The sequence below is a fragment of the Denticeps clupeoides genome, unplaced genomic scaffold (assembly GCF_900700375.1).
Source record: "Denticeps clupeoides unplaced genomic scaffold, fDenClu1.1, whole genome shotgun sequence".
NCBI lineage: Eukaryota > Metazoa > Chordata > Actinopteri > Clupeiformes > Denticipitidae > Denticeps > Denticeps clupeoides.
In genome coordinates, this window is record NW_021629691.1 from 24,892 (window position 1) to 42,922 (window position 18,031).

The following is an 18,031-nucleotide window of genomic DNA, read 5'->3' on the forward strand; positions in this document are numbered from 1 at the left end:
TTGATAGGCCTTTTGCGCAATGGCCATCTGTGGCCGCACCGTTCCAGGTCACGGCCTGAATGGGACGCCACAGGCCTCCTTTTCAATCACCAACGATCAAGCTGAGCCGCTCATTACGAGCAGGTGGTGCATCTCCACTTACACAAGCACCTCCTGGCCCCTACACCATCAGCTCAACCACACACGCACTGCACACACCCCTGTTAATTAGGACGAGCCAGTTTGCCCATCGTCATCACTGCCCTTCTCCAAAAGCTACACGGAGATATGAAAACCATGGAAACAAGGTGGAGGGAGGGCGGCGCTACGAGAGAGATGTTCAATTTGCTGCTCAATTTGATAGCGGCTGATAAGGTCAGAAGAGCTGAATTACAGCACTAATCCTTGGCATTATCTGACTATCACACACAAACACACACTCTGGTAGCAAGTTAACTACATGCAACAATAAAGAGAAAATGAATCAAACAAATTCAATATATTACAATGGTATCACTTTAATTCTTTTAATATATAAATTCCTTGTATCAAAGGCTCTTTACATTAAAAAAAAATATTTTAGATTCATTTTTTTTTCCAAGGACATGACTTTCCGCCATCCACATATGACTTTGCATTTATTAAATAGATTTCAAATAGAAACAGAAAAAAAAAAAGTTTTATTATGTATAAATATATGTTTAAAAGGTATTCCTGTTGCAGTGTGTGCAGGGAAACACCACAAAGACAATTTTAATATTTATCTGATTTTCAAATAGACTCCCTGTTGCATGAAATTCACTTTCATTTCTGAACGATTTCTTAAGAATGACCAAATAGAATGTGCAAATATCTACCCGCTCTGCTGCCTATGGCTAGTGACCAGAAACCTGTAGTTGTGTCGTTTCCCTGTGACAACCGCAATCGGCCCTGGAGTCAAGGAATCATTAAAAAAAAATAATAATAATAAAAAAATGCATAGAAACGTGTGACGAGGTGAAAACCAGGATACCCACAGAAACACAAAAAGAGGAGATATCACACGACACCAGAGGTACATACATGAAGTAGTATTACGAAATGGATAGGCTGAATGGAGAGCAGAAGTAGAAGGTTCGGAAATGCATTTACAAATCACACGTTACAGAGCCCCCGTGTGTTTAAGTAACGGCCGATCGCTCGGCTTACGCCTCAAGGAGATGAAGCCCTTTAAACAGGAGCTGATGAGTTGAGGTAAAAATTAGAATAGCCCTCCTTAAAACACACACACACACACACACACACACACACACACTCTCTCTCTCTCTCGCAAAACATATTCACACAATGCCTGATGTACACAACTTTCCATTAAATAATAAAACCCATTACATTTGCCAAAATAATCAGTTGAATGAGAAGACGAGGACATTGTGCAGCAGACAAGGACGACGACCGTCTATTGTAAAGCTGGCACTCGTAATGTTAAAAAAATCTTTTCTGTGCAGGGTGACAAAACATGATCGTTAGCAGTTTTAAGGCTTAGCTTATCGGATATAGGTTTGTGGAAGGTCAATCACAGTGAACTCAGAAATGGCTCCTCATTCCACACTGGACGATCGCGTGACCTTTGACACTATCTTCAGACCCCCGTGTGCTGTTTACACAGAGAGGGAACTGCTTTTTAGGGAACTAGCGCTGATTAGGACCTCGTCTTTGGCACAGTTGGCATGGCAACGACATGGTGAGGGTCACGGTGGGGGGTGGGGGGTTGTTTATCCTCCCGTCGACTCCTTTCTTGCTTGATTTAGTGGTTTCGGGTTAAGAGAACGGTCATCGCCAGTTCCTTCCACACCTCCACGGGCTGCATTATGGTGCCCTGGTTTCAGGGGGGCTATCCTCAGCCTGAGAGCCTAGGTTGCCCAAAACCTGTCTCCCCCCCTGGCTGGCGTATTTGTTTATTTGACTCACTTAGGGAATTAAATTTCATACATTTCATACTCTCGCTCGCTCTGTGCACTGCATCAAATTTTGGGCCATTTGACGTCTGCCGTCTGCGTCGTCACTTTGCATTGTCCACCTGTTCATGAAGAAGAAGAAACAAATTCAATCTATTTAGTCACTGTAACTACACGTGTATCCACACAAGGCATTGCAGCTGGCTTACTAGGGTCTCGGAAGGAAGGAAAGAAAGAAAGAAAGAGAGAAAGAGAGAGAGAGAGAGAGAGAGAGAAAGAGAGAGAGAACCACGGTCTCACCTGTGAGCCAGACGCATTGCGCTGGCGGCTGACCGGCTCTCTCGGGGAGCTGGGAACGCTCCCGTTCAGCTCCGTCATGAGGAGGCTTCTTCTCTCCTTCAGCGTTTTGGGGTCACACTTTGTCACCCGGAATCTGAGGGCACAGAAAAAGCAATATGAGATTCCGTGGTGGAGGTGAAACGTGAACCTAACGGGGCTGCCAAAATTTCAAAACAAAGCCTACAGAAACACACACTAAATGTTAGCAATGTTTCTTAGCTGGTTAGCATTGTTAGCATGGCAGTATCCTGTTACCTAGCTAGTTTATCACATTTTAATATATCTTATTTTAGCATAGCATAATTACATACATTTTCTGACAAAAAAACTATTAGCTACTTAGGTAAAATGTTCCAGTTAGCTACTGTCTCAGAAACGTTTAACACTAATTTATATTAATTAGCTAACAAGCAAAATAATTGATAGCTAAATAATTAGGTAGTTTCTCAAACTTTCAATGTCTTACATTAGAAAACATGTATTTCTGATAATGACAATCACATATTGTTCATAATAATTAGATTACAAGCGACGCCTTCTATCTAGCTACTTAATTTGTTTAGTCAGCCAGCTAGTTTCTGGCTGTTCTGTTCTTCTAACATCAGAAACGACCCACCGTTACGTGTGAGAATGAATACACTTTAGAATGTATTTATATTAATTATCCAACAAGCAATAGACTTTAGTTTGTTAATAAATGTGCCTGTTATACAGCTAGTTATAGCTAGCTTCTTACGTTGCACCTCTACTAATGGATCATTAGCACATTCCATAATTCGCGGTAAATAGATGTATGTATTTTAAAAAGAACTTCTAGATAACCTCAAGACGACAAGGTCCAGAGGACATCTTGCTGTGATTAAAAGCATTATGGAGTACCGGAGCGGTACACACACACACACACACACACACACACACACACAGAAAGGGAGTGAGAAGGAAAATGCTAATTGAATCTGTGAACGAGTAGCCTGGGCAGGTCAGTGTGATCTCTGCCGCAGGCCTTCGTTCTTCTGAACGTGTTGCTTTTATTTAGCGTTCAGTCCACTGGGTCGAGAGCGGCGAGGACCCACCTGCCCACAGAGAGGACGGTGACCTCCCCAGCATGGCTGTGTCTGTCCAGCAGCTTCTTGCTGGAGTGCCGGCGCATCAGGGGCCACTTCTTCTGGTTGCAGCGGTTGCAGATGTTTTTCTGGCCGGCCGCGCCCCCAATGGTGTGCAGGTGGTTGCAGGTGTGTTTGGCCGCCGCAGGTGCCCCCGGGGACACGGGGGTCACAGGGGTGGTGGGGGTAACTGGAGACGTCGGAGTTATGGACCTGGCGAGGAAGGAAAGAGGCGCATCAGAGAGCTGAACACCAGCCAGCTCGCTGCCTCATAAAATGCGGAGGGGAACGTCCTTCAGAGGTCTAACGCTGCTCCCAAACGCTCCCCCGAGGTCCGTCTGAGTTCGCGGCAATTTATTCACACAAACAGGTGCTCCTCGATATAATGCAAGTAATGGCGATGGATGGTTCCTCGGTGCTAGTTCTGTGTGTGCGACACAGGCCATTGCAGCACCCCACTATGCCAGCGTCTGGAGCCTCTATCTGTCTCCATTACAACGCCAGAGACATCGAGAGAGGGGCCACAAGATAGCAGGTTCCAGACGGGGGCGTTACTGAACGTGAAAGGACAGTGGCTCTCGGGACAGACCTGGCAACACGTACCGTTTGCAGAGGGACAGAATCAGAGGTGTGGTGCATGTGACCCACTGGGGTATTAAAAATCATAAAGGGGAATAAGAAAGAGTGAGAAAAGGTCAGACAGAGACTCCTTTACTCGGAGGCGAAATGAAACACCATCTTTAGCGAACCTAGAGGACCACACCCTAGCACAATGCTGTATATGCCTATTCTCTCTTCAACACACACACACACACACACACACACAGCTCGATTTGGTCTAAGTGTTCTTCTGGCACCCGGCCGAGCAGTCTGGAAAATGAGAGTGGTCCTCCACAACTGCGGCCGAGTACGCAACGACGCCCCATCCCTCATCCTGCCTCCCCCACTCCTCCCCGCTCTCCACAGATTTATCCTCCAATCCACTCTCTTTCAGCCTCCATACATAAAAATAACTCCACTTTCACTCCTCTCCTCACTCTTCTCTCTCCTCGCACGTCCAGTTGACGCTGCTTGCCTCTCAAGGTCGGCACGCGCTCTGGAGGAGAAAGGAAACGAGAAGGGAAAAGAGCACCAACAAGCAGGGAAGAAAGAAAAAATAAATAAATCCGCACCACAGGCCCCTTTTGATTCCTTGTTGTTAGAAGAACAGCACACAACCTCAAACCTGCCTTATTAGCTGGTTCTGTAAAAAATAAAAAGATATTTTTTTTTTGTTAATCTTCTAGCATTCCTAAGTGTGAGCCTTATCAGGGCTCTTAGTTTGAAAACTCAATATTCTATAGAAATCGAACGAGAATTGCCGGTGTCTTCCTCTTGTAAGTCGCTTTGGATAAAAGCGTCTGCTAAATAAAGTAAAGTAAGTAAGAAAAAAAGTTCCATGCATTATGTTTCCTTTGAATCTCGAAGAAGGCACTTGCTTCAGTGGCCTCATGAGAGACTTTAAAGACGTCTCCAGTTCATGAGCTGCAGCCAAATGACCTCTTTTCATCATGGAAATCAGATCTTCCACCCGACCCAGAGAGCGAATTACAGCAGAACGTGAGAGCCGCGACTTAACTGGATTTTATGGGGAACACTGACACCTAGTGGCGGCTTTTTAAACCAGCTTTCATGGGATTCACACACACAAACATACATTACATTTACATTTATGCCATTTGGCAGACGCCCTTATGTTACCACCAATGAAGTAATCAGTTCTGGTTCACAAGGACTCAAATACAATCATTCACTCTGTTGCATAAGTCAGACTATAAGAAAGTTACTAAATATTCTCTGAAGAGGGAGGTTGAGCTGCCATTTGAAAATTTTTGACTGGGCTGTAGTGATTGTTATTGTGAAACACTGCAGCACAGCACAGTGAAACTTGTCCTCTGCATTTAACCCATCACCCTTAGTGAGCAGTGGGCAGCAATGACAGGCGCCCGGGGAGCAGTGTGTGGGGACGGTGCTTTGCTCAGTGGCACCTTGGCAGATCGTAATTAGAACAAGCAACCTTCTGATTACGGGGCCACTTCCTTAACCACTAGGCCACCACTGTCCCCAAGGTGACCTCGAGATGAAGTTCATTCCACCACAAGGGTCCAAGACAGAGAAGAGTCAGCAGTGGAAGGACCAGGCGAGCAGGGCTGGAGGGTCGGAGGAGTGAGAGGTGTAATAAGGGCTCTGAAGGGCAGCTACTGGGAGCCAGTGGAGGGGCGGTGTGGCAAGTAGCCTAGTGGGTAACACACTCACCTATGAACCAGAAGACCCAGGTTCAAATCCCACTTACTACCATTGTGTCCCTGAGCAAGACACTTAACCCTGAGTGTCTCCAGGGGGGACTGTCCCTGTAACTACTGATTGTAAGTATTTGTAAGGATAAGGGCCTCTGTAAATGTAAATGTGTGGGAGAATTTGGGAAGGTTGAAAACTGCATTCTGTATTATTTATTTATTTACCATTGTATTATTGTACTGTATTGTACTCTACTGTGTAGTAAAACTATTCGTTTTTGGTGTATCTATTGTTTAGTAATTCGAGAAAATTGAATTTGCTGCTAATAATTCATTCTGGAGCGATCCATCCATTCATACTTTCATTTCAGGACAAAATGGACAGACATGAGACGCAACATACCCATCATTCATTGTGCTGTCAATAACCATGGCCTTCAGAGCATCAGTGTTTGCTGAAAATAGAAAGAGAAAAAGAATGTATCAGCGATCTGTATTCACACAAGCCTACATGTGGGGGGGAAAAAGGGAGGACAAAATATAACAGGACACAGTCCAACTGCACAAAACATTCCTATGAAATGCCAATACACTTGGAAAAAGATTAAGGAATTCAATTTAGGAATTAAAAAAAAAAAAAAAAAAAAAAAAAAAAAAAAAAAAACAACGTCCATTTGATGTCTTTACTAAATTCGCTTTGAAAATAATAATGCAGGCTGCTCACGCTATGAGAGACAATATCGGAGGCCCGGAAATCAATGTTTAGGTTGCAAATTTGGAAAACCAGCGAAATATTTCCCCCCGACGTGAACAAGCTCGGCTTCAACAGCATTGCAGAGAGGCAGTGAAAAGCGTGCACACAACGGATCTCCAGCAACCATCTTCAGCACAGCAGAGGTACAGCAGACGTACAGCAGAGGTACAGCAGCACTACACTAAACGCCTCAGAATGGCGAGTCTCGCTTCAGGAGAGACATCCTCTCGATGTGCAGGAACTACAGGTTTGCTAGAATCCCCTCTTTTTTTGGTTATTCTATAAGAAGCTGGATTTGAAATTAGAACCCTGCATTGATTCATCTGCATGTTGAAAACGAAGACAGAAATGTGTGCGGGTATAAAAGGACAGGATTCAGGGTTGGGTCTTTAATCATCTCTGTTCGGATTGGAGGGACAACTGGAAGGTCTTCAGTGGTTCTAAATTAAAACAGAGACGGCCCGCCATAATTTCCTGCTGTGAGTATGTTATTAGAAGTAAACAAGGGGCTTTTACGACACAGAATCCAGACGTCTGAAACCGAACCGTGTGACAATTTCTCCTATTCCGAAAACGAACGGGTCACTCCACAGGAGGACGTTCTGTGCTTCGGAGAGGCTTCCTGGTCTTCTTCAGACGGACAGGCAAGCTTGACTCTCGCCCTGAAACGCGCCTGCTCTGCTTGCGCAAGAGCTTCCTTGCAACTTACCCAACACCACTCAGTTCAGGGAGAGCCCCGCCCCTCTTAAGGTGGGGCCACATAAATGCACAGGAGATTTAAAACGCCTGGTCGGAGTTCTGCGGCGAGGACGTTACCCCAGTCGCTTCAGCGCACACCGACTCCGCGCTCCCACGTCAGTCGTACTGAGAGGGACGGGCTCTGATGTGCAGGTCTAATTTCGGGAACTCGCTCGTGACTCATCAGAACCTCGGCCACGGTGACAAATTAACATTTACTCCAGGGAGGGGTGCGTCTCGGAGCGAGACTCCTCGGCCAGGCCAAAATTGAACATACGCTTGCATAGCGCTGCACTGGTTCCGTCTTTGGCTTGATGTAATTTAACATGGGTTTTAGGAGAAACCCTGGCAGGGGCTTTAATGGACTATTTTGCCAAATGGCAAGTCCCGGGTAAACTGAAATAGTCTTACACACACACAAACACATATACACATATACACACATATATATATATATATTTTTTTTTTTTAAATAAAAAAACTCTGCTTTTACTTTTATTCAAATTCAAGTTTACCTCCTGCCTTGATTTCCAAGCGGCTCCTGGCTAAAAAAAAAAAAAAGAAAAAACATACCGCAGCTAGATCCTTCCTGGGTTCCACTTTTGGGTGATTGAAACCCGGAGGAAGGCCACGATTTCAATCGAACCGATTTCCCAACACGTCGGGTGAGCATCCCACACTGTGGGAGCAGATAAAAGTGTGGCCTGGCAAAGAGCCTATAAATACTGCCGAATAAACCCAACCAACCACAGATGTGACAATTATTAACGATAATTATATACGCCGTACTAGGCAGGTACACCAAGATCCTCTACAACCTCAAGGGGCTTCTTGGTCCTTTGGTTACCTGTTACATGGATCCGAAGGCCGTGTTTGTACAAAACCTTTCGTAATATTAAGCGAGATGGCCAACTACACCAGGTTTGTACCTCTGGTCCACCAGCTGGCCCACAGCCGTGAGTCACTCTCGGCCCAAATCCCACGACTAAGAGGAAAAGAAAAAGAAACCACTGAGAGCTGCGCTCAGCACGCGGGGTTCAGCGGTAGAAAATAAAATCTCACTGCTCATGTTTTTTTGGGGGGTTTTTTTTCTCCTCCCCGAAGTGAAATAAACGCCGCAGTGAGCGGAAATCGGGACCGAGGGCATTATCGAGAAACAAAACGGCGTTTCACAGCAGAAGCGTGCCAATCATTCACACCTCAAAACGGGCAGCACCTCCATTTCCTGATGTCCGTCAGAAAAGTTCATTTTTAAAGCACATAAATAAATAAATAAATAAATAAATAAATAAATAAATAAATAAAAGCAAAAAAAAAAAAAAAACAAAACTGCTGATTCAGCTGCATTCGCCGCCCCGCCAAACTTCTTTAGTCTAAAGTCAGCATCTGTAGAATTCTATTGAGATTGCTACAGAGCGGTTGTTCAGAATAGTTCAAAGATTTTGGGTCATTTAGGAATTCTTGTATTTTCCCATGAAGAAAAAAAAATGAATTGGGATGAAAAGAACAAATATAAAAAATATAATTTTTTACTGTCAAAGTTTGAAGTAATGATGTAGTTGATGCACTACATAATCTACTAGTGTAAAATAAAGTGAAGTGATTGTCACATGTGATACACGGTGCACACAGTGAAATTTGTCCTCTGCATTTAACCCTGAGTGAGCAGTGGGCAGCCATGACAAGCGCCCGGGGAGCAGTGTGTGGGGACGGTGCTTTGCTCAGTGGCACCTCAGTGGCACCCTGGCGGATTGGGATTCGAACCGGCAACCTTCTGATTACGGGGCCACTTCCTTAACTGCTAGGCCACCACTGCCCAGTGTGGTAGTAGCCTATTGGGTAACACACTCGCCCATGAACCAGAAGACCCGGGTTCAAATCCCACTTACTACCATTGTGTCCCCGAGCAAGGCACTTAACCCTAAGTTGCTCCAGGGGGGGGACTGTCCCTGTAACTACTGATTGTAAGTCGCTCTGGATAAGGGCGTCTAATGAATACTGTAAATGTAAATGTGAAGGCCAGTTTTATTGCTTCTTTTATCAGTGAAGCTTTTAAAGTTGGGTTCATGAGCACAGAATTCCACTGGAACGAATTGTTCCTAATTGTCACCGATAACGTTCATTGATACAGATATTCTATCATTAACAGATATTTCCAGCTACCAGAGTCACTTACAACATGAACAATGTCTGGACTGGAGGTTTCACTCAGTTTATGTCTTTTAATGAGACATCTCTAAATGACCGACACACTTTTGAACGGTTGTGTATGAAACGGGACCTGGTCGCGTGGTTCCACACACCCAACACTGCACTCATCCATTCACTCGCGCACGCCTACCTTCGTTGTTCATGATGTAGTGAACGATCTGTCCCACGGTGTCGTTGTTGGTCTCACTGAAGGTGTCATTCATCTCTGGAGGGAGGGAGAGAGGGATCTCAATATTTTTATTCGCCATGTGAATAGTTATGGCAGCAGATATAAACTAAAGAAGGTGTAAAAGAAGATAACAGAGTGAGAGAGAGACAGAGACAAGGAGCAAGAGAGAAATTGTTGGGAAGGGACAGAAGTTGCATGAATTTGTGGACCAAACCAATTCACTGTTCATATCCACAGGAGAACTGGAGTTTTTTTTTGCATTATTTCATAATATGGTCAGGTCAGAGGTCAGGTTAAGTGAATCTTCACACTTATAAATATCTATGTATGCGCGTAAATAAATCGCTGAGAAGGATCCAGCTGTTCCCAAGCATCATGACATTGTGATCACAAAAAAAAAAAAAAAAATGTAAATGTATGATGATGTGTCTGATGATGTAGAGAAGATGACTACTCTGCGTGTCCTAAACCAGAAAAACCCAGCTCCATGTTTTGTTTCACACCTTACATTTCCTGACATTATTTTATTGGCGAGTTCATCATGTGACTGGAAACTCTGGGGCTGGACGTGACTGTAAATGGGTCAGTACAGTTTGGGAGCCGGTGACCTGGTTTCAGCTTCACAAAAACACACACACGCTCCACCCATCTCCTTCCTCTCTGGGTCACAAAGCCAGCAGGAAGGAGCAGCTTCCAGTGTTGATATCCGAGTAAAACTTGGCCACAATGGTCCAGTTGGGATGAACGCCAGCACAAAAGCCCTCTCCACGTCAGCCACTCAGCTGACTGCATGCATTACTGTCCATTTACATCCTGTATTTCTCACAGGGGACAACTGGAGGGACCCAGAGATCATTCAGAAGCAAGCGGTAGCAAATTGGACTTCAGCGAGCTCCAGTCTTCTGACGGGGAGGACATGCGGGCCACTCAGCTGACCCATGAAGCTGCAGGGGTTCGTCAGGATGAAGAGACCTACCACCCTGCTGCAGACCCACCAGATGATGTGCTTGGCTAACCTGGGCAGGACGCTCCCACAGGCCATGGCTGCAACAGTGGTGGCCCAGCGGCCACCCAGCCATTTTTTAGCGAAGTTTGAGCTGCAGAAGAAGACAGGACCAGCTGTCACTTGGTGACACCACAGCAGTGTTTGTTGTGGCATCCAGAAAGCACCACTCTTTTCATGTTAGGGGTCCCTGTCCAAAAAGGACATGTTCTGCCCCCTCACAGTCTCCCAAGCACCACACAAGGTCCCCCGTTCATGTGTTCCCAATGTTCTTCCATCCCCTGCAGGCCCACCATGGGTCCCCACCGCATCTCCAGCGGGACCGCTGGCGTCCATGCACACTGTCGACCTGGGTAGAGTGGACCATCGCAGCCTCATAACAGCTCAGAGTACCCACCCTTTTTGGAGTCCCTGGGACGAGTGCTAGATAGTGCTCCGACTGGGGACTCCCGTGTCCTGCTGGGGGACTTCAATGCTCACGTGGGCAATGACAGCATGACCTTTAGGGACGTGATTGGGAGGAACTCAAGTGGTGTTTTGTTATTGGACTTCTGTGCAAGCCGCAGTTTGGCCATAACGAACACCATGTTCGAACATAAGGATGCCCATCGGTACACTTGGTACCAGGGCAGCCCAGGTCGAAGGTCAATGAGTGACTTTGTAGTCGTATCACCTGACCTGTGACCATATGTTTTGGACACTCGGGTGAAGACATTTACATTTACAGCATTTATCAGACGCCCTTATCCAGAGCGACTTACAATCAGTATTTACAGGGACAGTCCCCCCCCTGGAGACACTCAGGGTTAAGTGTCTTGCTCAGGGACACAATGGTAGTAAGTGGGATTTGAACCTGGGTCTTCTGGTTCACAGGCGAGTGTTTTACCCACTAGGCTACTACCACTCTGTGGTAGAGAGGAGCGGAGCAGTCAGCTGATCAGCACCTGGTGGCAGGTTGGATCAGATGGCAGGAGAAGATGCCACGTAGACCTGGCAGACGCAAATGTGCAGTGAGGGTCTGCTGGGAATGCCTGGCAGAAGAACTGGTCTTCAGTTCCCACCTCCGGCAGAGCTTTTGGGGACATTGAGTCCGAATGGTCGCAAGGTGGCCGGTGCCAGTCGTGGTGGTAACCCCCGTAAACTGCTGGTGGACACCAGAGCTGCTCCTCCACATCGAGAGGAACCAGCTGAGGTGGTTCGGGCATCTGGTCAGGATGCCTCCTGGACGCCTCCCTGAGGAGGTGTTTCGGGCATGTCCTCCCGGCAGGAGTCCCCCGGGTCGCCCCAGGACACGCTGGAGAAATTACATCACCAGTCTGGTCTGCCGGAGGAGCTGGTGGAGGTGGCTTGGGATGCTGCCCCAGCGACCCGGACCCGGATAAGTGGAGGAAGACGGTGACAAAGACAAATATCATTATGTCCTAAAAAGGCCGTGGTTAAAAAATAAATAAATAAATAAATGTAAAAAGAGAAGCTCAAAATAGGAAGACCTGCTGTGGACCCATCCTCAACTGAGTGTGTGTGTGTGTGTGTGTGTGTGTGTGTGGACTTAATATACATAACAGCCTTTCACCTTGAGCAATTAATAGCACCAGTGTAAACATTTACAAATCGTTCTAAGAAGATCAATACTAGCTTCCACGTCTACATGCTTTTTCTTCGTGCTTATCTAAACTGTAACTGAGTGTGTGTGTGGGTGTGGGTGTGTGTGTGTGTGCGAAATACAATCTAGAGTGATCAGCCAGAACATTATGACCATCCAATATTGCCTAATACTGAGCAGGTGCAGCATCTGCTGCCATAACACCTGGACCCATAGGGGCTCAGGTTCAGCTAAAGATCTAATCCGCCATCATTAACCGCTAAAAGGCCAGACTCATCCCGGATAAGCACCTCTCTCTCTCTCTCTCTCTCTCTCTCTCCGTGAATCCGACCTAATACCGCCCCGGCCGACCTGACTCCAATTGTGCGGCTAACGGCGATAATGCCATTAGACCGACCTGCAGCTCATTAAAGGGAGACCGGGCGAACGTAATAACTCCGACATCTTTGTTGCCCTGCGCTGGGACAGGCGGACGGTCTTTTACCCGCAGCTTCTCCACCGTAATCCCCAGAACAGGTTCCACCGGCTCAGGGTGGGAATCCTACTCGGCCACAGCGGCAGGGAAACAAAGGGCATGGCCACGCAAGTCACAGACGGGAGGGTGACGCAGTTTCTGTCTGGGTTTTAACGCCAGAGGCAGATTTGTGAGGTCCAGGCGAACCGCTGGCTGCTTGATAAAAAGACATTATTTGGCAGATTTAATCTGGAATTGGACTTTTTTTTTTTTTTTTTTTTTTGAGAATTTTGACATTATGAGAAGCTCCTCAGCTGCAATGAGCAATATTTTCCAAAACAGGTCATGTAGGACAATCACCTTCATGTTATAAGCCACCAATGCACTAATGAAGCACATTAAATCCCACATATTTGAAAGGAAAAGAAACAGAATTTCCACAATTTTTCTAAACACTGAAATTCAAATCACCTCCTTTCTCCACATCCTTCCCTTTGACATCTTCCTCCTCGCGGAGTTCTTCCTCCTCGGCCTCGGTGGTGCACCGGTAACCCTTCTTCTTCAGGATGTGGCAGATGAGAACTCCCAGAAGGCCGAGCAGGAAGAAAACCGGCACCAAAAAGAAAGCGATGAGCTCCGGGTTCCGTGGGTTGTCCACTGCATTGCCTGTGACGTTCCCCACTGACAGAGAGCACATTATATTACATATTACAGTATACATTATATATTATACATTTTAAACAGTGTAACAGGTCACAGTCAGTTCTACTTCTATAGCTCAATTAAACCAAAGCTTTAAATATTGATCCTAAAAATAAGTAAAAAAATAACAATAAAGTACAAAACAAGCAAAAAAAAAAAAAAAAGACAGACACAAGAATAGGCTCAACCTGAACTTGAAAAAAATTTAAAATCTGTACACGGTAAAGTGAGAATATAGAGTTGAAAACGGAGTAGAAGAATGACATGAAGCCTCATCTTTTTTTTTTTGAGAGAGAACCCAAAAAGAAATTGTTGTATTCATGACCCCATGAAAATAAAAGCTACTGCAGAAAAGCCCACTGCAAACGTGGCCGGTGGGTTCATCTCGCGTAGCGGCGAAAGGTCGAAGGTCAACTTGCGCGTCACAGGGCACGTGTATTCTGCTCCCGTCCACCATGTGTCACATTCCGCACTAAAACACAAAGAGCCCAGTGTGATGACGGCTTTGTGTGTGTGTGTGTGTGTGTGTGTGTGTGTGTGTGTGTGTGTGTCTCAACACTAAACTATATTTCATGAGACATCCCGCTACGTCGTCACGTGACCCTCACTGCCCACGCGCTCATGACAGGAAGTTGTCCCGCGAACGTCTGGGACGCCGGCGTTCCCGACCTTCTCCAGTTCGGCCTCAAAAGGTGACTCACGAGCAGATAGCGTTCAAGCAAACAAACACCCTGTCTGCAGCGCGAATGAATGGACCCATTCATAAAAACAAAAAAAACTAACTATTCTATTTAAAACGACTACTTTTAATTTACCAGCAGGGTGGCTGTTACTGTCTTTACCCCGCGCCACCGTACACGTACGTCGCGGTCACCCCGCACCACGTAGTACACGTACGTCGCAGGTCACCCCGCCACCACCGTAGTACACGTACGTCGCACGGTCACCCCGCACCACCGTAGTACAGTACGTCGCACGGTCACCCGCACCACCGTAGTACACGTACGTCGCACGGTCACCCGCACCACCGTAGTACACGTACGTCGCACGGTCACCCCGTACATGTACGCACGGTCACCCCGCACACCACATGTACGTCGCACGGTCACCCCGCACCACCGTAGTACACGTACGTCGCACGGTCACCCCGTACATGTACGTCGCACGGTCACCCCGCACCACCGTAGTACATGTACGTCGCACGGTCACCCCGTACACGTACGTCGCACGGCACCGCAACGTAGTAATGTACGTTACGGTCACCCCGTACATGTACGTCGCACGGTCACCCCGCACCACCGTAGTACATGTACGTCGCACGGTCACCCCGTACCACCGTGGTACATGTACGTCGCACGGTCACCCCGTACATGTACGTCGCACGGTCACCCCGTACCACCGTAGTACACGTACGTCGCACGGTCACCCCGCACCACCGTAGTACACGTACGTCGCACGGTCACCCCGCACCACCGTAGTACACGTACGTCGCACGGTCACCCCGTACATGTACGTCGCACGGTCACCCCGCACCACCGTAGTACATGTACGTCGCACGGTCACCCCGTACATGTACGTCGCACGGTCACCCCGTACATGTACGTCGCACGGTCACCCCGTACCACCGTAGTACACGTACGTCGCACGGTCACCCCGCACCACCGTAGTACACGTACGTCGCACGGTCACCCCGCACCACCGTAGTACACGTACGTCGCACGGTCACCCCGCACCACCGTAGTACATGTACGTCGCACGGTCACCCCGTACATGTACGTCGCACGGTCACCCCGTACCACCGTAGTACACGTACGTCGCACGGTCACCCCGCACCACCGTAGTACACGTACGTCGCACGGTCACCCCGCACCACCGTACACGTACGTCGCACGGTCACCCCATACCACCGTAGTACATGTACGTCGCACGGTCACCCGTACATGTACGTCGCACGGTCACCCGTACAGTAGTACACGTACGTCGCACGGTCACCCCGCACCACCGTAGTACACGTACGTCGCACGGTCACCCCGCACCACCGTAGTACACGTACGTCGCACGGTCACCCCGCACCACGTACACGTACGTCGCACGGTCCCCGTACCACCGTAGTACACGTACGTCGCACGGTCACCCGCACACCGTAGTACACGTACGTCGCACGGTCACCGCACCACCGTAGTACACGTACGTCGCACGGTCACCCCGCACCACCGTAGTACACGTAGTCGCACGGTCACCCCGCACCACCGTAGTACACGTACGTCGCACGGTCACCCCGCACCACCGCAGTACACGTACGTCGCACGGTCACCCCATACCACCGTAGTACACGTACGTCGCACGGTCACCCCGCACCACCGTAGTACACGTACGTCGCACGGTCACCCCGCACCACCCCGTAGTACAAGTACGTCGCACGGTCACCCCCGCACCACCGTACACGTACGTCGCACGGTCACCCCGCACCACCGTAGTACACGTACGTCGCACGGTCACCCCGCACCACCGTAGTACACGTACGTCGCACGGTCACCCCGCACCACCGTAGTACACGTACGTCGCACGGTCACCCCGCACCACCGTAGTACACGTACGTCGCACGGTCACCCCGCACCACCGTAGTACACGTACGTCGCACGGTCACCCCGTACATGTACGTCGCACGGTCACCCCGTACATGTACGTCGCACGGTCACCCCGCACCACCGTAGTACATGTACGTCGCACGGTCACCCCGTACATGTACGTCGCACGGTCACCCCGCACCACCGTAGTACACGTACGCCGCACGGTCACCCCGTACATGTACGTCGCACGGTCACCCCGCACCACCGTAGTACGCGTACGTCGCACGGTCACCCCGTACATGTACGTCGCACGGTCACCCCGCACCACCGTAGTACACGTACGCCGCACGGTCACCCCGTACATGTACGTCGCACGGTCACCCCGCACCACCGTAGTACGCGTACGTCGCACGGTCACCCCGCACCACCGTACAATACAAATTCAGCACAATCCATTTTTAATCGTACCGGATCAATAAAAAGATACGCGTCGGTGTATCTGGGACACAAATGGGTGCATAAAATAAATTAATTTGGCATGACAAATTAAATCAGCTCAGCCAATCAGGGCTCACGATGCTGATACTTACAGGGAATCAATAGGGAATCTGCAGTCAGGCCCGAGGCAAGTCAAACCACGCGGCACGATTAAACGGGGGGGTCTACCGTGCGGCTTTATCTACTTTTGACATGACGCTCACACATCATCAGCGCTTCACGGGACGTTTTTTTTTTTTTTTTTTTTTTTGGTCTGATAGCAGCGGAATGTCCTCCAAAACATTCCGGACTCCAGCCGGTTACACTGGTTTCAGGCCAGGGACTTCAGACAGAACGCATGGGTTGGGAGTCGGAGGGGCGATTCTCTCGTGCCGGTGGACCGTCCAGGTCCTGGCCGCGGGTGGGACAAATCTGGTGCGAATCTGACGTGACATCACAGGCCCTTGAGGGCCACTCCTCCTCCGTGGCGCCCTAACACGGTGACTGAGGCCCCGATAGGGCCCTAGCCCCACTACAACAGAAAATAACAGGAAGAAAGAACAGGACACAAGTCAGCAGAAATTATTTCCTCATTTCACCGTTAGTCATTGTTTTCTAACGACAGCCTGCCTGGTCTGAGGGGGGAGAACCGGCCTCCGCGTCACCGAACGAACCGTCCCTGCCTGCGGTGCTCAGATGACGGCCTCGCCACTGAAAACCGGCCCAACGAACAGCCCCGGACTCCAGAGTGGATCAGAAGTTCTGAGAAGTAGGAAGTGACCACGCGGTCCCCCAAAAGCAAGAGAACTGGCCCCCCACGAGCATCCTTACCCACGACACAGAATTATCCAGCAGCCCGAGCATGTGACGGAAGAGAGGGGGAAGAGAGGGGGAAGAAAGGGGGAAGAAAGGGGGAAGAGAGGGAGAAGAGAGGGGGAAGAAAGGGGGAAGAGAGGGAGAAGAGAGGGGGAAGAGAGGGGAAGAGAGGGGGGGAAGAAAGGGGGAAGAAAGGGGGAAGAGAGGGGGAAGAGAGGGGGAAGAGAGGGGGAAGAGGAGCAGCAGGCCCGATCGGGATGGGGGGGAGCTGGAGAATCGGAATGCAACTCGGCATGTGGAGGCACAAATCGCGAAGGCGCTTCCGACAAGCTGCGTCGTGCTTTAACGCTGGCACGCAGACCGGCAGACGTAATGTCGCAGGAAACGGGCGGGTCGCGTGGATTCGGGGTGTTAAAAGTGACGGGGTTCGTGTGTTTTTACTCACGGGGTTGCGCAGCGGAATCGGCCATCAGCCTCCAACTTTACCAGGTGAGCGGAGCGGAGCGGAGCGGAGTCGTCCCGTCCCGTCCCGTCGCTGGTGTTTTTTTTTTTTTTTTAATCTGTGATCTGCACTGATCCGGAGCGCTGGAGCTGCACAGCTCGTATTTCCTCCTTCTTGTGGCGGGAGAGGGGAACATCCCACTTTTAAAGCAGCATCATGGCTGCACGTCACTGGGACGGACACTCTGGACGCCTGCAAGATAAGGAAGATCTGATGCTGGGGAGACAGGCTGACGAACCCGGACACGTCAGAGCGGAAGAGTAACTAACGTAGCCCAGATAACGTAGCTCTTCAGATTACAGCGGCGTAGGAAAAAACGTGACACGCGCAGTGAATCATGGGTAATGTAGTCGTAGAGCCACCGCTGAAAGAAACATAATTTGGCACATTTAAAACAA

At 48.9% G+C, this 18,031-nt stretch overlaps 1 protein-coding gene across 1 annotated transcript; it reads right to left on the reverse strand.

The window, feature by feature from the left end:
• Window positions 1–477: 477 nt before the first annotated feature.
• Window positions 478–17,894, reverse strand: LOC114771713 (RELT-like protein 1). The gene is made up of 7 exons (XM_028965031.1): window positions 17,577–17,894; window positions 13,038–13,247; window positions 9,468–9,542; window positions 6,038–6,089; window positions 3,329–3,571; window positions 2,217–2,349; window positions 478–2,038 (listed from the first exon to the last, which is right to left on the reverse strand). The coding sequence occupies exons 1-7, from the start codon at window positions 17,599–17,601 to the stop codon at window positions 2,021–2,023; spliced, it is 756 nt and encodes a 251-aa protein (XP_028820864.1). The 5' UTR covers window positions 17,602–17,894; the 3' UTR covers window positions 478–2,020.
• Between the last annotated feature and the right edge of the window lie 137 nt (window positions 17,895–18,031).

Bases quoted from the DNA above. Each gene is read 5' to 3' on its own strand.
- LOC114771713 (XM_028965031.1), bottom strand. From the start codon at position 17,601: ATGGCCGATTCCGCTGCGCAACCCC. The intron at 6,090-9,467 runs GTAGGCGTGCGC...TTCTATTTTCAG, and splicing joins CTACATCATGAACAACGAAG to CAAACACTGATGCTCTGAAG. The intron at 3,572-6,037 runs GTATGTTGCGTC...CTTCCTCGCCAG, and splicing joins GACAGCACAATGAATGATGG to GTCCATAACTCCGACGTCTC.